Source organism: Trichechus manatus, unplaced genomic scaffold (assembly GCF_000243295.1).
Source record: "Trichechus manatus latirostris isolate Lorelei unplaced genomic scaffold, TriManLat1.0 scaffold00001, whole genome shotgun sequence".
Taxonomy (NCBI): Eukaryota; Metazoa; Chordata; class Mammalia; order Sirenia; family Trichechidae; genus Trichechus; species Trichechus manatus.
The window spans coordinates 22,690,867-22,714,482 of NW_004443937.1; the positions used below are offsets into that span (position 1 = coordinate 22,690,867).

Sequence of the window (23,616 nt, forward strand, 5' to 3'; positions counted from 1 at the left end):
TTTAGTATTAGCTTTCTCTTTCATGTTAGATTTTCCCCAGATGTTTGGTGATCTTTCATTTGTTTACTCATGTTTAAGACAGGGCTCTAAAAGGCTAAACAGAAGTTCTAAGGGCTTAGATGTAGTTGGTCAAAGGTGGCCTTTAATGGACAACCTCCTGATTTCTGCACCTGTATTTCGTCTTGAGCTGGTCAGATTTCCCAGAGAAAGACTGTTCAATCTCCTTCCTAGATGGTTTGAGTTTGACTGTTGGCATTAGAAAGCTGAATTAGGGATAGAATGGTGGAGTGGGGGTGGTGGAGTGCTAACGATATTCTGTGCATAGAGCCTCCATGTCACAAAATCATGCAACCGATCATTTCCAAAGAAAAAACTTTGAGTCTTCTGTTAGGGCAGTGGAATACAGAAGGGATCCAAGGATCTTAACTATTTCTTAAATAAATCTCAGCCAATCCTCTGTTTTTCTTGGTACCACTTTTTTCCCACCTCCATAAGCTCCCAGTGTCACCAATTTCCAAGTCTTTGGGAGAATTCTGCAGTGTAAACCAAAGTGCATCTCAACTTTCCCCCCTGCCAGCTCAAGATGTGGCTTTCTCAGGTCTGAGAAGTCAATTACTACTCATCTGTTTTCTAGCTTCCAAAATTTTGTTGCTATTGTATCTTCCTTCTGTCAATGTGGGCTTATGCCCTTTTTTTTTTTAATCCTTTATCATTTTAATAGGGGTTTGGAAAAGAGTAGAAGTACACGTAAGTGTTAAATTCACTATCTTTACCTAGAAGATTCAGAACACTTTTTTGGAAAGTTCTTTTATGATCTTCCAAGCAGTGTAAGACATTAGCCTCTCCACCCCATCCTGTCTGTGCTGAAGGCACACAATCAACAGAAAAGATGGCTGAGAATATACTGGAGTCTCTCACTCTAACACACTAAAACATTCTCACTTCACAAGAATTTTAAAGAAGGGACTTGAGTCTGGTGCAATACCTCAGATTTCAACAAGTAGATACTCTTGTTATTAAGTTTCCTTTTCTGTTCAATTGTTTGAAAAAGTTTAAAGATTCCACTTTTCTTCAAAATTTTATTTTTAAGAAACCATTTCAGTTTTCAGTCGAAATATTTTTTTAAAAGAGTCTGTTTCAGTTTGGTCCAGCATTTAGTGGCTTAGTAAAGTTTAAGGTATTGTTTTGTGTAGTTTATGAAGTGTCTGCTTCTGTAAAATGTCCTCCACCTTCTTCTCAGATTTTGACAACCTTCAAAAAAGGGTTAAACTTTGGCTTCTTTTATAAAGTCATCCCTTATCAACCCAAAAAGCATCACCAAAGTGTCATCTGACTCTCCCCTTGACTTTTACAGAAAGTTACATATGATTCATTTGTAAGCATCATACACTGCTTTGTGATAGCTCTTCCATTAACTTTTTTTTTAATTACTTAAATTTCCAGGAACTGGCATTTAGTCTCCCTACCCTGATAGTAAGGGCATTGGTGGTTCAGGGGAAGAATTCTCATCTTCCATGTGGGAGGCCCAGGTTTGATTCCCAACCAATGTACCTCATGCACAGCCACCACCCATCTGTCAGTGGAGGCTTTCATGTTGCTACGATGCTGAACAAGTTTCAGCAAAGCTTCCAGACTAAGACAGACTATGAAAAAAGGCCTGGTGATCTACTTCAGAAAACCAGCCAATGAAAACCCTATGGATCACAACGGTTCGAGCCACAACTGATCATGGGGATGGCGCAGGACTGGGCAGCATTTTGTTCCACTGTGCATGGGGTCACCATGAGTCCAGGGCAACCTCGACAGCAGCTAACAACAAGACTGATGGTAACATCCTAGCAAAGACCATATTTATGAGTCAGACTCGACAGCAATGGGTTGGGTTTGGTAGCACTAGGCAAAGAACACTCAATAGATACTTGTTCATTCATTTGACAAATATTTATTTAGCAAGTACTATGTATCAAATACTGTACTAGGCACAAAGTTCAGCACTATGAACAAAGCTACTTATGCTGCTTACAGCCTAATGGGGACTTACAGAGTCTAATCCTGCTTTAATAACTCCTTTCAAGTCCTGCCTATATAATAAAGAACAAAGAAATGGACATTAATAAATAAAATACATCAATGAGAAAATTGTAAAACACATTTCCAAATACATATTTAGTCATTGAGCATGACTAAGTCTGAGTAATATTTATTGTACTCACCTCCATCTTTCTTTTTAGCAATAATTCTGTTTTTCAACCATTCTTTGGTTTCTTCTTTGACATCCTGAGCAAGCTCAATGACTACCAAAGGTGTGAAAGAAGTCTCGTAAGTATCCAAAGCTGATAAGGTAACTTTCATCTTTGACAAACTTGCTGAAAATTAAAATAAAAGGCAAAAATAGGTTCTTATGGAAAAGAGAAATGCACAACACACTGTGCTTACATTTTCTTTAAATTACACATAATGCTGACTTCCAAGATACAGGAAAATTCCTCACGACCCAGATGGCTAATATGACCTTAAAAAGGTTCAACCAATGGTTCAAAGCATGCGTAGAACCAGGCCCTTACAAGGATGAAGAGAACACCATTCTTTTCCATAAGAAGCTCAGAATACAGCAGGGCAGACATTCAGTAAATGAAGGATAACAGTGTAAAATGCTCTCACACTAGGGGAGTAAGAAAGTATTTGTAAAGGTTCAGGGAAATGTAAGTGGCTAGGTATGTCTAGAGCATTAACTGTGTGTGAGAGGAAGGTAGAATGGGGATGAGCTGGTACCTAACTAGAGTCCCTGATTACAAAGGAATTGTGCTTTGTCCTATATACAATGGGAGTCACCAATTATGAGTAGGGAATTGATGCAGATTTCATGCTTGAGTATGGAGTTATTATAGTTCACAAAGGGTCAGCCCAGAGTGCAGGGGACCCTAGGAGGCTAACAGAGTAGTCTAGAAAGAGCTAATAATGCTCTGAATGGTGGCAGTGGAGGGGTGTGGACAGACTGGAGGCAAAATCAATAAAAGCTAACAACTCGACTGAATGATGACTAAGAAAACTAGAAGAATGTTAATGTGTAATGAGTGGTCAAGTTCTAATTATGTAGGACTCTACAGCAGCTGCAGCCAGGCAGAACAACTACTGTACATCTCCCCTAAAACTACACATTCTAAAGGTGCCACATTAAGAACACAAGTTAAGACTTCTATTTCCAGAACAGATTAAGGAGTTCACACAAACCCTCCTGCTAAAGACAACTAGACTATATATTTATATGTATTTATACACACACGTACATATAATTTTTAAATCTGTCTGTGGGTATCAGAAAGCCAACAATGCAGTGGGGAACATGGAGCCCATCTCCAGAAGAAACTCAGAGAAGAAGGTCAGTACTTGCAACCAGTTTCCCAGGGGCTGCCTTTGCCAATATGGGAAGAGCAGAGAGGACAAGAAGCTAGGCAGTGCCTCTGTTGGTCATGAGGAACTAGAGGACAAAAGGAAGCAATAGAGTCAGGTAAAATCCCCACGCTTTGATATGAGACCCTAAAAGGCTACATCCTAAAGATAAGAGTGAACCAAAAGAAGACCAGCCGTGATAGGAACTCAACTCTAGGTTCATGACATCTCAATCCCTGAAACTGGATTTTGATAACCCAGATTGCTAGTGCTCCTAGCTGCCTGACAGAGCAAACACAGATCCTCTCTAGAGGAAGATATCTTCTTTCTGTGCCTCAAAATTTTCGAAGTTTTTTATACACAAAGAAAAAAATTTCAAAGAAAAAAATAACCAAGCACATAAAACCAAACCAAATCCATTGCCTTTGAGTCAATTCTGACTCATAACAACCCTAAAGGACAGAGTAGAACGGCCCCATAGCATTTCCAAGGCTGTAATCTTTATGGAAGCAGACTGCCACATCTTTCACGGAGCGGCTTGGTGGGTTCAAACCGCCAAACTTTCGGTGAGTAGCCGAGCGCTTAACCACTGCACCACCAGGACTTCTATACCAAGCACATAGAGACAAATTAACATAAACGAAAATGAAGAGAAACAAACAATAGATCCAAATAATGGAGTTAGTTGGAGAGACTTTAAAATACCTGTATGTTTAAGTAACTAAAAGATTAAGAATTTTGGCAGAGAACTGAAAACTATTTTTAAAAATGGAAAATCTAGAATTTAAAAATATGAGTCAAAATTAAAAACCCAAGAGAGGCTTTAACAGAAAATTAGACAAAGCTAAAGAGAAAATCAATGAACTATAAACTAGGTCTGAAGAAAATATCAAGAATGAAGCCCTGAGAGCAAAAAAGGAAGAAAAGAAAGTAAGAGACAAGAAGACACAAGGATTCTCTGAAGCAGGGAAGGGAGAGATTGGGGCAAAAGCAATATCTGACGAGAGACTGACTAAGAATTCCCCAAAACCGATAAAACCAAGACATAGATTTAAGAAAACCTGGTGGCATAGCGGTTAAGAGCTACGTCTGCTAACCAAAAGGTCGGCAGTTTGAATCCACCAGGAGCTCCTTGGAAACTCTATGGGGCAGTTCTACCCTATCCTATAGGGTCACTTATCAGTCGGAATCGACTCAATGGCAAGGGTTTTTTTTTTTTTTTTTTTAATGTACCTCAAGCAGGATAAATAAAAGGAAAACACCATAGTAAAGCAGTAAAAAAAGCCACGAGAGAAAAATCTTAAAATCCATCAGAAAAATAAAAGCAAAATACTTTGAAGGGTGATAATTAGACTGACAGCTGACGTCTCTGTAAAAACAATGGAAGCCATTGTATCTTCAAACGAAATAGTATCTTCAAAGTGCTAAGAGAAAATTACGAGCAATCCAAGATTGATAAAAAACCCATTGCCATCAAGTCGCTTCCGACTCATAGTGACCCTACAGGACAGAGTAGAACTGCCTCATAGGGTTTCCAAGGAACAGCTGGTGCATTTGAACTGTCAACCTTTTAATTAGCAGCTGAGCTCTTAACCACTGTGCCACCAGGGCTCCCAAGATTGTATACTCAGTCAAAATATGCCTCAAGAATAAAAGGGAAATAAAAACATTTTCAAACAAACGAATATTGAGAGGATTCATCACCAGCATATTCACACTAAATAAAATGATGATAAAGGGTGTTCTTAAGGCAGAAGGATCACAGATAGAAACTTAGAGATCCAGGAAGGAAAGAAGAGCAATGACTCAGGTAAATATGTGGGTAAATCTAGATAAGAACTCATTGTTAAAACAGTAATAACTTATGGGGTTTAGATGTATATAGAATTAAAATATATGACAGTAAGAGCTTCTGTTCATACAAAGACACCATTTAGACAGTGAAAAGGCAACCTACAGAGTGGAGATTGTCACAACACATATATCTAACAAAGAACTCATGTACAGAACAAACGAAGAACCCCTATATATTAAGGAAAAAGAGACAGCCCAATAGAAAAAATGAGCAAAAGACTATCATTCTACATGTTTTTTCCTATTAAATAAAATCTTAATTTTGAATTGTCTACCATACAACTCTTATCGAAGGTAAGCTAAAACAGAGAACAAGATTAATGGCCTAAAGCAAAATTAAATGTATCAAAAAATGAGTTAAACTCAGCTAAAAAAATTAAAAAACCATATTTTTGGCTTTATATGTATAACAAAAGACACTCAGCAGCCAAAACAGAAAACCTAAAGTTGCAGTGTGAAAATTCACAGCCAGGGAAAGGAGTAGAAATGTCCTAGAACCAATGTCACAGCCTCCCTCTCCTTAATTACCCCAAACCCAAACAAAATCCGAGGACTTCAAGTTGATTCCAACTCACAGTGACCCCATAAGGTTTCCAAGGCTGTAAATCTCTACAGAAGCAGACAGCCACATCTTTCTCCCACAGAGCCACTGGTGGTTTTGAACGCCGACCTTTCGGTTAGCAGTCCATCACTTTAACCCCTGTGACACCAGCGCTCCTTCTTAATCACCCAGTCCAGGCTGAAAAAGTAAGCAATTTACCAAAAAGTGGAGTAAATCAGGCTAGCCTCAGGGTTCTCCACAGAAATAGGTAATACAGAAGCAATGCCTATAAAGTCCTAAGGGAAAGAAAATGTGACCCAAGACTCTTACTCACACCAAGTCACCATTCATGTCCAGATGGAAAAGACAGAAATTCTCAAGGATGCAGAAACACAGGGAATGTCTTTCTTGAACAAACTATTTGACCATCAAACCCAGAGGGGAATGAAGAAGCCATTGCAAAAGGACAAGAAGTGAGCAATGAATTCACACACACATAGAACGGTGGGAAGTATGGTTAGTACATAAATGTTATAAAACTTGACAAAATAAAGCTAATAACAGGTCAGAAGAAGCATAAAGTATATAATTTTCTCATCTTTCACAGCACATAAAAATCTAAATTTGCTAAATCAAGAAATACAAGATTAAGGATATTGGAGAATTATAATCACTATAAGAACTAGAAAGTGAAATAAACATTCCAAACTTCAGAAGGAAATACATGCAAAATAAATCAACTGATATAACAAAAGACAGAAAATAAACCATTTGAAACTGAAAATGAACATAAAATAACAGAATTAAAGACTAACCATATGTTATAGCAATAAATACAAACAGAGTAAACTAACGAGATAAATAGACTCAAAAAAAGAGGCAAAGTACTCAACTAATAAATTCTTTTCAGAGGTGGGGGAGCAGAGATAATTTGCTTCTTTCTATAAAGTGGCATGTTTTCTACTGTTGTTGCTGGGTACCATCAAGTCGATTGTAACTCATAGCAACCCCATGTGAGAGCAGAACTGCCCCATAGGGTTTTCTAGGCTGTAATCTTTACAGAAGCAGATGGCCAGGTCTTTCTACCACTGAGCCACTGGGTGGGTTCAAACTCCCAACCTTTCAGTTAGCAGCCAAGCACTTAACCTTTGCACCACTGAGGCTCCTTTTTCTATTATTAGTTAATAGTAATAAACATTTGACTCAAGGAATTTTTATTTTAGCCTTGACTAGCAGGACTCTCACAACTAAATTTTATGCTTAAATGTAATAGCTTTGTGTCTTTAATCTAGAGCACTGGTTCTTAATTTGTGGTGAGCATTGCTGATGCTACCGATTTTTAATAGCTATCCACCTGTCCCCAGTATTTTTTTTTTTTTTTTGTGTGTGTGTGTGTGTGTGTGTGTGTGTGTGTGTGTGTGCTTTAGGTGAAAGTTTACAGAGCAAATTAGTTTCTCATTAAACAGTTAACACACAAATTGTTTTGTGACATTGGCTGCCAACCCCGCGATGTGTCAACACTCTCCCCTTCTCCACTCCGGGTTCCCTGTTTCCATTTTTCCAGTTTTCCTGTCTCTTCCTGCCTTTTCGTCTTTACTTTTGGTCTGGGTGCCCAATGGTTTCCTATACATGAAGTGAACGATGAAGCACGTTCCTCACATGTGTTGTTGTTGGTCCTACAGACCTGTCTAATCTTTGGCTGAAGGGTGAACTTCAGGAGTGCCTTATGTAAGAAGAACACAAAGGAAAAAAAATATTCAAAATTGTTATAATGCAGAAATTACAGTTCAAAATGATCAAAAGTAAAAATCTAAAGAAGTCTAGAAATATTTTCATTAACACAAGAATGGTGGTTGTTGCTGTTAGGTGCCCTTGAGTCAGTTCCGACTCATAGTGACCCTATGTAAAACAGGGTCACATGTCATCCTCACAATCATTGCTATGTTTGAGCCCACTGTTGCAGCCACTGTGTCAATCCATCTCATTGAGAGTCTTCCTCTATTTCGCTGACCCTCTGCTTTACCAAGTATAATGTCCTTCTCCAGGTACTGGTCCCTCCTGATAACATGTCCAAAGTACCTGAGACGAAGTCTCGCCATCCTTGCTTTTAAAGAGTATTCTGGCTGTGCTTCTTCCAAGACAGATTTGTTCTTTCTTCTGGCAGTCCATGGTATATTCAATATATTCTTTGCCAACACCATAATTCAAATGCATCAATTCTTTGGTCTTCCTTATTTATTGTCCAGTTTTTGCATGCACATGAGGTGACTGAAAATACCATGGCTTGGGTCAGATGCACCTTAGTCCTCAAAGCGATGCTTTTGCTTTTTAATACTCTGAAGAGGTCTTTTGCAGCAGGTTTGCCCAATGCAATACGTCGTTTGATTTCCTGACTGCTGCTTCCATAGGCGTTGATTGCGGATCCGAGTAAAATGAAATCCTTGACAACTTCAATTTTTCTGTCTTCCTTATTCATTGTCCAGCTTCTGCATGCATATGAAGCTATTGAAAATATCATGGCTTGGGTCAGGTGCACCTTAGTCCTCAAAGTGACTTCTTTGCTTTTTAACAATTTAAAGAGGTCTTTTGTACCAGCTTTGCCCAATGAAATACGTTGTTTGATTTCTTGACTGCTATTTCCATGGGCATTGATTGTGGATCCAAGTAAAACGAAATCCTTGACAACTTCAGTCTTTTCTCCATTTATCATGATGTTGCTTATTGGTCCAGCTGTGAGGATTTTTGTTTTCTTTATGTTCAGGTGTAACCCATACTGAAGGCTGTAGTCTTTGATCTTCATCAGTGTTTCAAATCCTCTTCGCTTTCAGCAAGCAAGGCTGTGTCATCTGCATATCGCAGGTTGTTAATGAGTCTTCCTCCAATCCTGATGCCACATTCTTCTTCTTATAGTCCAGCTTCTCAAGATTATTTGCTCAGCATACAGACTGAATAAGTATGGTGAAAGGATACAAACCTGACACACAGCTTTCCTGATTTTAAACCACGCAGTATTCCCCTGTAGTGTTCAAATGACTGTCTCTTGGTCTATGTACAGGTTCCACGTGAGCACGATAAATGTTCTGGAATTCCCATTCTTTGCAATGTTACCCATAATTTGTTATGATCCACAGAGTCGAATGTCAGCACAGACAATAACACACAGGTAAACATCTTTCTGGCATTCTCTGCTTCCAGCCAAGATCCATTTGACATCAGCAGTGATATCCCTCATTCCACGTCCTCTTCCGAATCTGGCTTGAATTTCTGACCTTCATTTGCTGATTTGGCGCAACTCAAAATGAGAAGAAACAGCTACAAGCATCCATTAGTAACTGGACCACGGAACGTACAAAGTATAAATCAAGGAAAATTGGAAGTTGTCAAAAATGAAATGTAATGCTTTAAGATCAACATCCTAAGTATTAGTGAGCCGAAATGGACTGGAATTGGCCATTGTGAATTGGACAGAGGTGGTAGTTACTGAACATCATTACCAACTGAAGACAACAGTCACGATGAACCAATAACAAAGAATCCTTCCTGAAAATTCAGAGAATTCCAACTATTTACATGCATATGTCTGCAGATGAATCTTTGCAACATTGTCAGGCACTGAATAAAGCTAGACATTTTAGTAGATTCCTGAATTAGAGGCATCAATAAACCCTGGACAGCAACGGAGAATGAAGAAAACCAAAGACACAAGGTAAAGATTAGTCTAAAGGACTAATAGATCACAAGTACTACAGCCTCCACCAGACTGAGTCCAGCACAACTAGATGGTGCCCAGCTACCCTACCAACTGCTCTGACAAGGATCACAATAGAGGGTCCCGGATAGAGCTGGAGAAAAATGTAGAACAAAATTCTAACTCACAAAAAAACAAAAAGATCAGATTAACTGGTCTGACAGAGAACTGGAGAAACCTCGAAAGTATGATCCCCAGACACCCTTTTAGCTCAGTAATGAGGTCACTCCTGAGGTTCACCCTTCAGCCAAAGAGACAGTCCCATAAAACTAAACAAGACTAAATGGGCACACCAGCCCAGGGGCAAGGACGAGGAGGCAGGAAGGGACAGGAAAGCTGGTAATGCAGAACCCAAGGTCGAGAAGGGGAGAGTGTTGACATGTCGTGAGGCTGGCAACTAATGTCATAAAACAATATGTGCACTAATTATTTAATGAGAAGCTAGTTTCTTCTGTAAACCTTCATCAAAGTACAATTTTTTAAAAAATCTGCACCTGAAAAAAAATAAATAAGCTCTAGATACATGCCCATTTTACTTTGTAAGTACCAAATGTTAGTAGTTACCATATTTTTATGCAAATAACCTGCCTCAGGAGAAAGGTGTGGCAATCTACTTACGTGAGTGGGAAATATCTATTACAGTTGAGCCTATAATACACGTGGGGGTTCTAAGTGATACAGCAGCTTAGTTCACTCTGATTAATACAATCCCTTTGTCTTGTTTTGTTTCAGTGTTTGGGCTGATGTACAAGTATGCCTTTTATTACAAGCTGTCTGAAATTCTATTAGAGTGTAATGGTTAAGAAGAGCTTGACCTGTGGATTCAGACAGACCTAAATTCAAATTCAACTACTGACCTTTTAATTGTGTGGCCTTAGGCAATTTATTCTCTTTTGTAAAGTGAAAACAATAAAAGATAGCACATTGGATTGGTCTCAGATGAAATAACGCATATATAACATTCAGCACAGCACTTGCCACTGCATGCAAAAAAACGGTAACATTTCTATTACTAGCTACTAGTATAAATATTGGAGCCCTGTGGTCCAGTGGTTAAGAGCTCAGCTGCTAACCAAAAGTTTGGCAGTTTGAATCCACCAGCCACTCCTTGGAAACCCTATGGGGCAGTTCTACTCTGTCCTAGAGGGTAGCTATGAGTCGGAATCAACTCGAAGGCAATGGGTTTTTTTTTTTCTTTTGTATTATAAGTATTATAAACAGAATTTTAAAACTTTAGAATTAAACTCTTCAGAGAAATATTAATCAACTCTGATCAACTGTCCAGCTCTAACCAATAAAAATAAGTATGACAAGGGTGACAGCAAAATAATAAGCTACAGGGAAGAAGTCTACCAATCCAAAATGTATTTAAAGGATACTATAGTTGGAATGTTGAGGTGTAAGCCATACTAAAGACTGTAGTCTTCGATCTTCATCAGTAAGTGCTTCAAGTCCTCTTCAGTTTAGAAAACAAAATCCTCACAACTGGACCAATAAGCAATATCATGATAACAGAAAAAAGATTGACATTATGAAGGATTTCATTTTACTTGGATTCACAATCAACATCCATGGAAGCAGTAGTCAAGAAATCAAAGGAATTCAGAGCATTGGACAAACTGCTGCAAAAGACCTCTTTAAAGTGTTAAAAAGCAAATATGTCACTTTGAGGACTAAGATACACCTGATCTAAGTCAGGTATTTTCACTTGCTTCGTATGCATGTGAAAACTGGAAAGTGAATGAGGAAGACAGAGAGGAACTGACGCATTTGAATTATGGTGTTGGTGAAGAATACTAAATACACCATGGACTGCCAGAAGAATGAACAAATTTGTCTTGGAAGAGGTACAGCCAGAACGCTCCTTAGGAGCAAGAATGGCGAGACTTTGTCTCATGTACTTTGGGCATGTTATCAGGAGGGACCAGTACCTGGAGAAGGACATCATGCCTTGGTAAAGCAGAGAGTCAGAAAAAAGAGGAAGACCCTCAACAAGATGGATCGACACAGTGGCTACAACAATAAGCTCAAACACAGCAATGATTGTGAGGATGGTGCAGGACCAGGCAGCATTTCATTCTGTTGTATGTAGGGTCTCTGTGAGTCGGAACCGACTCGATGGCACCTAACAACAACAACAACATTGTTGGAATGGAGTCCCTGTGTGATGCAAACAGTTGACACACTGGTACCTGAAAGGTTGGAGATTTGAGACCAACCAAAGCCACCTTGAAAGAAAGGCCTGGTGATCTACTTCTGAAAAACTAGCTATTGATAACCCTATGAAGCATAGTTGTATCCTGACACACCTGGGGTCACCACAAGTCAGAGTTAACTTGACAACAACCGGTTTTGGTTCTTTATTGTTGGAATAGCCCATATTTGCTATTAAAAATATCAATAATACATTTAGAACCACAGAAAATAAATCACCTCACTGATTTAAGTTCAGAGTTATTACAGACTCTTTTCCTGGCCTCCAGCACACTTTATTATCTCGATTCTCTCCCTACCTCTGTAAACTCCTTTCTCCTTTTCTGGGTCCTCTCGACACCATCTGTGCAGTTTGTTCAAGACGCAATCCCTAGATTTCTGCCTTCTTGTTATATAATCCCTCCCTCTAAAACCTCTTTCTTTCTCTTAACTTCAAATGCTGACCTCTGTGTTGATGTCTTTGCAATCTGCATCTCTAGTTGTGTATTCTGAGTTGAGCTTCATCAGGAGTTTCCAACACTTCAGTCTCAACATACCCAAAACTAAATTCATCAACTTTTCCCCAATATCAGCTTCCCTTTCCAGTTTCTTTAACTTTCTTGAGGATACCATCTTTATCTCTTTACCAGGCATGAAAAATATTGCAGTCAACTTAGAGACCTACAAATGGAGTCAGTCATTAAGGCAGAATGGTCTCACTCTAAAACGTTTCTCATGTGAATCTCTAACCCAGTGGTTCTCAACCAGAAGCCATTTTCACACTTTGGATTTATTTATTCCAATTTTGTACTTGAGATAAGTTTTAATGACTCCAAAGTACAAGTGCAAATCATTTCACAGAAACAATCACAAAGGAGGTGACTAACACTGTATAACGTTTTTCCTTTTTTCAGGGCAAATCATAATCTTGCAGTAATCTAATCAAGCAGATCCAGGCTGCATGGCTTACACTAAGCAGCACTGTTTCTAACAGAGCATATGTTTTGTTTGGGGGCAATACAGGCATTATAAATCAATGCTGGATTCAAATTACACTACAAATTCATCAGGAATGCTATTTAAAGATACTGGCCAACAAGAGTCATCATGGTAGGCTCTACGAAGGAAACATGATCAAGACAGGATTTAGTACTCACCTCCAAATAGCTAATAATACAGTCAGGAATTTCACAGAATGAGAGGATGATAACAGATAGCAACTAGAGCCATGCGAACTCAAAAAAATGAATGTTTTGCATCAAGCAAAGGGAAAAGCATGTTCCACACAGGGGAACAACACAGGTAAAATCAAGGAAGCAAGAACCAAGGCAACATAGCAAAAGAACAGTAAGAAGACTAGCTGACTAGAACAGAGGGGCTACGTTTTGTAAGCTGTGGCCATTTAAAGATAACAAATGCTGTAGTTTACATCTGACCTGATGGCCAGTAAGTAGATTTCTGAGCAGAGGATTATCAACATGTCAGCGTCATATGAATCTCAATAGGTAAATCTAGGAGGTGAGAATATGGGTGTTATCAATGGTATTCTTTCAACTTTCCTGAAGGTCTAAAATTTTTCATAATAAAAAGTCGGGAAAATGTTACTCTACCGGTAGAATATAAAGGCTTAGCATCAAAATGACAACACTATCCACATTTGCTGAGGACTTACCACATGCAAGGCACTGTTCTACATGCTCTTACTGTGAATTAACTAATTTAATCCTCACATCAACCCCATCAAGAAGAAACTTTAACGCTTCCATTTTACAGAGGAGAAAACTGAAGTGAAGGAGGTTAAACAGCTTGTCCAATATCTCAAGTAAAAAGCTGGGGAGCTGGGATTCAAAATTAGGCAGCCTGACGTCAGAGCTCACACCCTTAATCATGTGTGTGTATACACAGATATCAGTCTATGGGGTGTGTGCAGGTGTTTGTGTGTTTTAATAAAAATTGCGTCATTTATTCGTCAAATAGTCTTGAACAACCTATTGGATAACCAAATTGCTATTTCTCCAAAGTGCTATTTCTAGGCAGGATTTAAGACGATTTTTATTTTCTTCTTTACACTTTTCTTTTTTATTTGAATTTTAATGAGCAGGTGCTTTTTATAATCTTTTAAAAAAAAAGTAGTCTCATTATAAAAACTCAATAAAAGGTTTAAACACAGAGAAAAGCATTATTTGATGGTTACAGGGGTGGGAAAGGAAGGGGAGGAGAAATCACTAACTAGACAGTAGACAAGGATCAACTTCAGTGAAGGGAAGGACAACACACAATACAGGGGAAGTTAGCACAGCTGGACCAAAGCAAAAGCTAAGAAGTTTCCTGGACACATCCAAACACTTTGAGGGACAGAGTAGCCGGGGCTGAGGCCTGGGGACCATAGTCTCAGGGCACATCCAAGTCAACTGGCGTAACAAAGTTTATTAAGAAAATGTTCTACATCCCACTTTGGTGAGTGGCGTCTTGGGTCTTAAAAGCTAATGAGAAGCCATCTAAAATATATCAATTGGTCCCATCCCACTTGGAGCAAAGGAGAATGAAGAAAACCAAACACACAAGGAAAACACTAGCCCAAAGGCCTATAAAGAACCACACGAACCAGAAACACTACCAGCCTGAGACAAGAAGAACTAGATGGTGCCCACCTACCACCAATGACCGCCCTAACAGGTGACACAACAGAGAAGCCCTGACAGAACAGGAGAAAAACACAGAACAGAACTCAAATTCACACAAAAAGACCAGACTTAATGGCCTGACAGAGACTGGAAGAACCCCCGAAAGCATGGCCCCCGAACGCACTGCTGACCCAGAACTGAAACCATTCCCGAAGCCCACTCTTCAGGCAAAGATCAGACAGGACTATAAAACAAGAAGTAATACATGTGAGGAATGTGCTTCTTAGTTCAATCAGATACACAAGACTAAATGGGCAGCTCCTGTCCAAAAGCAGGATCAGAAGGCAGGAAGGGACAGGAACTGATTGAATAGACACAGGGAACCCAGGGCGGAAAGGGAGAGTGTGCTTGTAAATACACTGTGGCCCAATGGATGGCACATGTGCACAGCAACTGAAAACAGGCATATGTGGGGATTGCAACCAATGTCACAAAACAGTATGCGTATAAATTTTTGTATGGGAAATTAACTTGAGTTGTAAACTTCTACCTAAAGCACAATTAAAAAAAAAAAAGTGGTCTCTGTATTTTTAAGATAGTATAGAGTCCCACATTTACAGCAGTAAACGTAAAATAAACACTTCAGTAAACATCAAATTATACCTTGTAAACTACATAATACAAAACAATATTTTGCTTTATTCCTCAGCTAAAAACATACCAAATTTGTATAAAAGCAGCTGCCTAGCTTTAAAGATTTGTTTTGTTTTGAGCAAAGGTTAACTAACAGTAAAATGCCTTCTGTCCAAGAGTATATGAAATCAAAGGCCCCATCAACTTGAGCACATCGACTCCTCTCAGCTCCTAAGCAGAAGGAAATGGCCAAAGGCACTGTAGGGGCTGGACAATGAGAAAATTTTTAGAGCTGAAGGAGATGTAGGGGTCAGTTAGTTCCATGACCTCACTGTATCATGTTACTAGGACCCAAAGTCACACAATCAGTGTGGTGGAGATAGGCCTGGAAGCTAGCACTCTTTGAATGACACTGACACCATGCCATCTGAAGATCTTTTTTTCATTTTGTGAACTTACCAGCCAATAATGTTAAAGTCGGTTTTATAGTCTTATCATCAGAAATCACACTGGTCTTGTCACAGCTATGTAGATGCAGGCTCTAGCTCAGTGACAATCTAACAGACTACCACCATGAGTGCCAGTGTTAGCTGGATTCTGCTTTGAGCAATGTCAGCCACATGGGATGGGGGAAGACTGCCTGCAAAACCTTCTAGTGGATGTTGATAAGCCTTGGTCCCTTGAAGGCTCCAGTACATGACAACTTCTTGTTGGTTTCAACACAGCCAGAAGAGAGCCTTGTAAGGACTCAGCGCTCCACATATGCCTGTTTTCAGTTGCTGTGCACATGTGCCATCCATTGGGCCACAGTGTATTTACAAGCTGGGTACCTAAAAGGCAGGACCCTCTCTCCCACAACCTGTACTCTCCTCTTCTTCCTGTCCCTGAATGGTAATCCCACTCAGAGGTGCCCTCTCCTTGGGGAATTTCTCTCCCCATATGGTACTCCCACCTGAGTGTGTCCTCTCCTCAGGGGATTCCTATCTCTGTAGAGTATCACCTCTGGGGATGCTCTCTCCTTGGGGGATTCCTGCCTGTGGGACAAAGAACTTAGTCTGGCCCTTTGACTCTGGTTACTAAAATAACCCAAGCAATCAAGGTGCCTGCCTTTGTTTTCCAAAGTAGTTGGCATGTAGGGGCTATACAGACCCTACACCTGGCAACTAACTTCAAGAAGGGAGAGGGACCTAATGCAGTCATGCATATTCATTGATTGGATCGATCATAACTATGCATTAAGACCCAAGTCATGCATATTCATTGATGTCCCAAAGACTAGGGGATGGGGACCTTGGAGTGCTCTCTCTGGGGACTCTTAGATTGGTGAAGACATCCATGCACGGGAGCATGTAAGTCTCTGGGAGGGCCAAGTCCCTGGGGACAATGGAGGTCCCAGGTCCCATGCTGGGAACACTCCCAGACCTTGCCTGATGCATCGCTTTGCTTGTCTCCTCTCTGGTTATAATAAATGGGTAACTGTAAGTATAGGTACCAGTTTCCATTAGTTCTGTGAGTCATTCTAGTCAATTAGCAAACCCACTGGGAGCAGTAAGAACCAGCAGAGAGGCTGGTGTTTGCATATTTGGCAGGGGCTAGAAGGACAGAGTCCTAACTTGTGGAGACCCAACTCTGGGTGGTTAGGGTCAGAGAAAGTGCCACATGGGTGGCTGGTGTCAGAATGATGAAGTGGGGATATGAATTATTTTCACATTTTGGAAATCAGCCTTATGTGGGCTATTCTTCATACAATGCCCCTCTCTGTTCTGCATGCATCAGGGTGTGGAGATGGCAGACTTTCAATCCTTGCAGTTCACTGGCCAGTGGAATTCAGGCCTACTCTAGTCCCATTTCTTCCATAGGCTGGCCTGATGGCCTGGATATCAAGTGTAAGGTGTAAGGTGGTGGAAATAAGAAGCCTCGTGGCAGCCGTGGCCTAAACTGAGTTCTCCAATTCCCTTTCACCAGACAGTATTAATGGCAGCTTGTGCCATCATTATCATACACACTAAACTAGTATATCGGACCAAAATACCAGACATGAAGGGACATGAAGGCTTTGGGTACGGCTACAAGAGGAGGCCTTGTAGTTCCAGTTGAAGCATCTAAAAACAAGCAATGGTTCAACTTACAGTCTTCTTAGGCACTGGAGGGTAGAATGATATCTGCTACTATAGCCAATTTCCCCCTTCCATCAGGACTGTCAGCTAGGACAGCAGGCTGGGGATAACTACAAGGCACAGACCAGACAGGTTCCAACCAGGCCCCAGGGCACAAGATCAACAGATAGTACTAGTAAGATTTGCCAGTGAGTCAATGCCAACTCATGGCTACCCCATGTATGTCAAAGTAGAACTGTGCTCCATTGGGCTTTCAAGGCTGATTTTTCAGAAGTAGATCACCAGGTCTTTCTTCCAAGACACCTCTGAGTGGACTCAAAACTCCAACCTTTTGGTTAGCGGTTGACTGAGTTAACCATTTGCACCATACAGGGACTCCAATGAGTAGATAAAACCAAAAAAACCCATTGCTGTCGAGTCAATTCCAACTTATAGCAACCCTATAGGACAGGACAGAGGAGAAGTGCCCCACAGGGTTTTCAAGGAGTGGTTGCTGGATTCAAACCGCTGACCTTTTGGTTAGCAGCCAAGCTCTTAACCACTGCACCACCAGAGCTCAATCCTAGGTATTAGTGAGCTGAAACAGACTGGGATTCACCATTATGAATTGGACAATCATATGGTCTACCATGCCGGAAATCACAAATTAAAGAGGAACTGTGTCACATTCATTGTCAAAAAGAACATTTCAAGACCTATGCTGAAATACAACACTGTCAGTGATAGGATAATACCCATACACCTACAAGGAAGATCAGTTAATACGACTATTATTCAAACTTACGCACCAACCACTAACACAAAGACAAAGAAATTGAAGATTTTTACAAACTTCCACAGTATGAAATTGATCAAACATGCAATCAAGATGCATTGATAATTACCGGTGATTGGAATGTGAAAGTTGGAAACAAAGAAGAAGGATCAGTAGTTGGAAAACATGGCTTTCGTGACAGAAACACCAGAGATCACGTGATACAATCTTGCAAGACCAATGACTTCTTCACTGCAAATACCCTTTTTCAACAACATAAATGGCAACTATACATGTGGACCTAGCTGGATGGAATATACAGGAATCAAGTCAACTACATCTGTAGAAAGAGACGATGGAGAAGCTCAATATCATTCAGAACAAGGCCAGGGGGCGACTGTGGAACTGACCAGCAACTACTCATATGCAAGTTCAAGTTGAAGCTGAATAAAATTAAAACCAGTCCATGAAAGCCAAAGTATGACCTTGAGTATACCCTACCTGAATTTAGAGACCATCTCAAGAACAGATTTGATGCACTGAACACTAATGACCAAAGACCAGACGAGGTGTGGAATGCCATCAAGGATATCATACATGAAGAGAGCAAAAGGTCATTAAAAAGACAGGAAAGAAAGAAAAGACCAAAATGGACGTCAGAAGAGACTCTGAAACTTGCTCCTGAATGTAGAGTAGCTAAAGTGAATGGAAGAAACAAAGTAAAAGAGCTGAACAGAAGATTTCAAACAGCGGCTTGAGAAGACAAAGTAAAGAATTATAATGAAGTGTGTAAAAACCTGGAGTTGGAAAATCAAAAGGGAAGAACACACTTGGCATTTCTCAAGCTGAAAGAGCTAAAGAAAAATTTAAGCCCTGGGTTACAATATTCAAGGATTCTATGGGCAAAAAATTGAATGATGCAGGAAGCATCAAAAGAAGATGGAAGGAATACACAGAATCGCTGTACCAAAAACAACCGGTCAACGTTCAATCACTTCAGGAGGTAGCATATGATCAAGAATCAATGGTACTGAAGGAAGAAGTCCAAGCTGCACTGAAGGGACTGGTGAAAAACAAGGCTCCAGGAACTGACGTGATTATCAATTGAGACGTTTCAACAGATTGATGCAATGCAGGAAGTGGTCACCAGTCTATGCCAAGAAATTTGGAAGACAGCTACCTGGCCAAATGACTGGAAGAGATCCATATTTGTGCCCATTCCAAAGAAAGGTGATCCAACAGAATGGGGACACTATCAAACAATATCATTAATATCACATTAATATTACGCTAAAGATAATTCAAAAACGGTTGCAGCAGTACATCAACAGGGAACTGCCAGAAATTCAAGCCAGATTAAGAAGAGGACGTAGAATGAGGGATATCATTGCTGATGTCAGACGGATCCTGGCTGAAAGCACAGAATACCAGAAAGATGTTTACCTGTGTTTTATTGATGATGTAAAAACATTAGACTATATGGACCATAACAATTTATGGGTAAACACTGCAAAGAATGGGAATTCCAGGACACTTTAATTGTGCTCACGAGGAACCTGTACAAAAACCAAGAGGCAGTGGTTCGAACAGAGCAAGGGGATACTTCGTAGTTTAAAATCAGGAAAGGTGTGTGTCAGGGTTGTACTCTTTCACCGTACTTAGCAATCTGTATGCTGAACAAATAATCTGAGAAGGTGGACTAAACGAAGAAGAACGCAGCATCAGGATTGGGGGAAGATTCATTAACAACTTGCGATATGCAGATGACACAACCTTGCTTTTTGAAAGTGAAGAGGACTGGAAGCACTTACTGCCAAAGATCAAAGACTATAGCCTTCAGTATGGATTGCACCTCAACATAAAGAAAACAAAAATCTTCACAACTGGACCAATAAGCAATATCATGATAAACAGAAAAGATACAAGTTTTCAAGGATTTCATTATACTTGGATCCACAATCAACACCCATGAAAGCAGCAGTTAAGAAATCAGAGGACATATAGCACTGAGCAAATCTGCTGCAAAAGACCTCTTCAAAGGGTTAAAAAGCAAAGGTGTCACTTTGAGGACTAGGGTGCGCCTGACCCAAGCCATGGTATTTAAAACTGCCTCATGTGTGTACAAAAGCTGGACAATAAATAAAGAAGATAGAGGAATTGATACATTGAATTATGGTGTTGGTGAAGAACACTGAATATACTGGGGACTGCCAGAAGAAAGAACAAATCTGTCTTGGAAGAAGTATAGCCGGAATGCTTCTTAGAAGCGAGGATGGTGTTTAACATCATCTCACATACTTTGGACATGTTGTCAGGAGTGACAAGTCTCTGGAGAAGGACATCATGCTTGGTAAAGTAGCGGGTCAGCGAAAAAGAAGAAGACCCTCGACAAGATGGACTCACACAGTTACCGCAACGATGGGCTCAAACATAGCAACGACTACGAGGACCAAGCAGCGTTATGTTCTGTTGGACCAAGCGGCGTTTTGTTCTGTTGTACTTAGGGTCGCTATGAGTTGGAAACTACTTGACAGCATCTAACAACTAAAGCACAATGAAAAACAGAATATTTGCATAATTTATAAGGCTCTCTCCAGAAAACACTTATTAAATGCAAAGGGAAAAACAGTAACTTTACAGTGGAGAAACTTGGTAAACACCACCTTAACAAAGTAATCAAAGTTACATCACCAATAATGAGAGGTTATCAACATCACAAACCTCCTGATAAAATATGAAGGGAAGGACACAATCTCATGTGTGTGGTATTTTTGCCAAAAATTCATAACCTCCATCTAATCATGAGAAAACAATAGGCAACCCAAATTGAGGGACATTCTATAAGCTAATTGGTCAGTACTCTTCAAAAGCATCAAGATCATGAAAGTCAGTGAAAGACTGAGGAACTGGCTTAGATTAAAGGATGCTAGGAACATATTACAACTAAATGCAATGTAGGATCCTGGACTGAACCCTGGATATTAGCAGAATAACTGGTAAAATTTGAGTAAATTCTGTAGATTAGTTAATATAACTGTAGCAATATAAATTTCCTGGTTTCAATGATCGCACATGGTTATGTAAGATGTTAACATTTGAGGCAAACTCTGAAGGAACTCTGCATACTATTTTTATGATCTAAATTATTTTTAAAATTAAAAAAAAAAAAAGATTCCCTTCCAAGAGGGAAAAAAATCCTAGTTTCCTCTTATTAACACACACACACAAAAACCAATATACACTAAAATTAATTGCTTTTGATTCACTTGTGACACTAGAGTCACCTGTGACAACAGACTTACTGTTATTCTGAGCTGGTGGCCCTCAAAAACAAAGGTTTTATTGTTTATGAAAGCAAAAAACTAGAGACAATTTAGATATCCAACAAACAGTTGAGGAATCAGCTCATCAAAGTATAGTACAGCTATCATGTAAGCCCATGACAACTATACCCACCTTGAGCAACACCAAATCTTCACCTCCTAGTATCTGGCACATAGCTGAAACGCTAATATTTGGTAAAAGAATGAATCCATATGATGAACTATTACACAGCCATTTAAAAAAGATGATTAAAAATCAGTACTGGCCCATGAAAATACTAAGAACATCTAAAGTGGGGGGAAAAGTGAAATACAAAATAATATAATAAGAAGATTCCAATTATGTAATATGTACATTTATATATACAAAAAATACAAAATGAATTAGGAAGAAATGTATCAGAATGTGCATTTGGGTGGTGAAATTGCAAGTGATTTTTATTTTCATCCTCATAGTTTTCTCTATCTTCCAAAAGTTTTCTACCAAGGTCAAAAAAAAAAAAGTTCACTGGTTTTTTTTTTTGGTTTTTTTTACGTGTATACACACACACACACACACACACAGACACACAGACACACACACACAGACACACACACACAGACACACACACACACACACACTCCAATTTACCAGGTCTTTTCTATCCCTTTCCAGAATCATTTTATATTTTTTACATTTCATCCTTCTTCATCTGCAGTTCTATGATTCTTTCAGCAATAGCTTGTCAGAACAGATGAGCTACTTTCCATAGCTGATTTGAAAGTGCAGTTCTCTGTCCTACCGGATTGCTATGAGTCGGAATCAACTAGGTGGCAATGGGTTTGGTTGTATCATCCTCATAGAATGAGCCCTTAGAAAACACCTTGTCCTCTAGGTGGGCGTGACTTTATATAGAAAGAAGTCAGATAAAAAGATATAAAAAATTTTAAACCCCAAAGGATTAGATTTTAAAAAATTAAAACTCCACAGGATTTAAGGGAATTTAATACAACTGCGGTTTGAGCCTGAATAAACTTCAACTATACTTTTTTAAGTCTATACACTACCCTGGCTCTTGGAAGAGAATCTTACAGAAGACAGTGCACACCGATGCTGTTGGTGTGAAGGCACCAGGAAAATTAGATGCAGCCTGCAAGAGGAGAACCCCATTCCACCCACATTTCTCAGATATCCCAGGCACTGCCCCTAACTTGCATCTATTACTTAAACTACCCCATACTTAAACTGACAGATCACTTAATATGTCCCAGTCAAAAGGCTGGAAACCCAATCAACCCAATGTGAGTTAAGAACATTATCCTGCAAGTTCGCTCCGGCCAAACCCGTTCTGACAAACCCTAGCTCTCCTAGCTCCTGGGATTTCCTAGAGAAGCCTAAATGTTGGGCCGCTGTGAGCTGGTCTTTCCAAAAAGCGCCCTGCACTCAGCTTCGCCGACTCTTCCGCCCTCCACCGCCCCCCGCACCATCTCCTTCCCCAAAGGTCTGAAGCCCCCCACGACCCTAATCCTGACTCCACCAGCCCCAGATTTCGGCCTCACCATCCTTCTTCCCACTGTTCACTCTCAATCCCTTTGCCCCTTCCTCACACCTGCGATCGCCAGTCCCCCACACCTTCACTTCTCCCTCCCCTATTAAACTCACCCTTACCCCCACCTCAGATCCCATCCCGGTCCTACTTCCCTATTCCCGCGACAGCCAGCACCGACAGGAGCCAGAGAAAGAAGTGCGGCCTCCGGGAGGAGTCCCGGGAGACGTCCCGCCGTATCCCGCCGGCCAGGGTTCAACGAGACGCACTGACCCGAGCTCCGCGCCGCGGAGGGACACAAGGGTCGGGGCCTCTCGCCCCCTCCCCCACTCACCCGCCGCCGCGGCGCTCCACGTCTGCGGGGGCGGGCCTGGAAGCGGGAAAGACCGGGATGCCAAGCCAGCGGACGCTCGCCGCTGGGGGCGGGCCGGGGCCTGCAGGCCGGGCGCCCCCTGGCGCTGGGCGTGGCGGGCGTTGAGGGGCCTAAATGCCGTGACGCGCAGGCCGGGCGGGACTGCGGCCGGGAGGCAGGGCCTAAATGGGCCGTCACTCCGAATGGGGGCGGGACTTCACTGGGAGTGCCGACCGGGCGGGGGCGGGTTTGGAGAAGTGATCCTCGCTGGGATGTGGCACCGAGGTGGAACGGCCCGTGAAAGGGAGAGGCGGGCCGAGTACGCTGTGACACCAAGCGGGGCAGGACCGCGGCGGGGGAGGCGGGGCCTCGATGGGCTAGGACTCCGAATGGGGGCGGGACCTAGCTGGGCTGTCTCTGCGACCCGGGGCGGGGCTGGAGAAGGAGCGTGCCTCTTTTCCCACTTTTCCATCCCAGAAGGACCAGGACCCAATTTTCTGGTCATCTTCAAGTATAAAAATAAATCTTGTTTTAATTATGTCTCACTTTCAGGTAATAAAA

At 40.8% G+C, this 23,616-nt stretch overlaps 1 protein-coding gene across 4 annotated transcripts in view; it reads right to left on the reverse strand.

Moving 5' to 3' along the window:
* ANO10 (anoctamin 10) overlaps window positions 1-23,204 on the reverse strand; it is a 244,419-nt gene extending 221,215 nt beyond the window's left edge. For 3 of the 4 annotated variants that reach the window (XM_023726101.1, XM_023726096.1, XM_023726109.1), the window contains exons 1-2: window positions 23,038-23,204; window positions 2,214-2,366 (exon numbers count right to left, since the gene is read on the reverse strand). In XM_023726101.1, coding sequence (XP_023581869.1) covers window positions 2,214-2,352 — 139 coding nt within the window. In that variant the 5' untranslated portion in view covers window positions 2,353-2,366; window positions 23,038-23,204. Of the gene's footprint in view, window positions 1-2,041; window positions 2,082-2,213; window positions 2,367-23,037 lie in introns of those variants that run through there. The other variant, XM_023726110.1, reaches the window with a different exon arrangement.
* Between the last annotated feature and the right edge of the window lie 412 nt (window positions 23,205-23,616).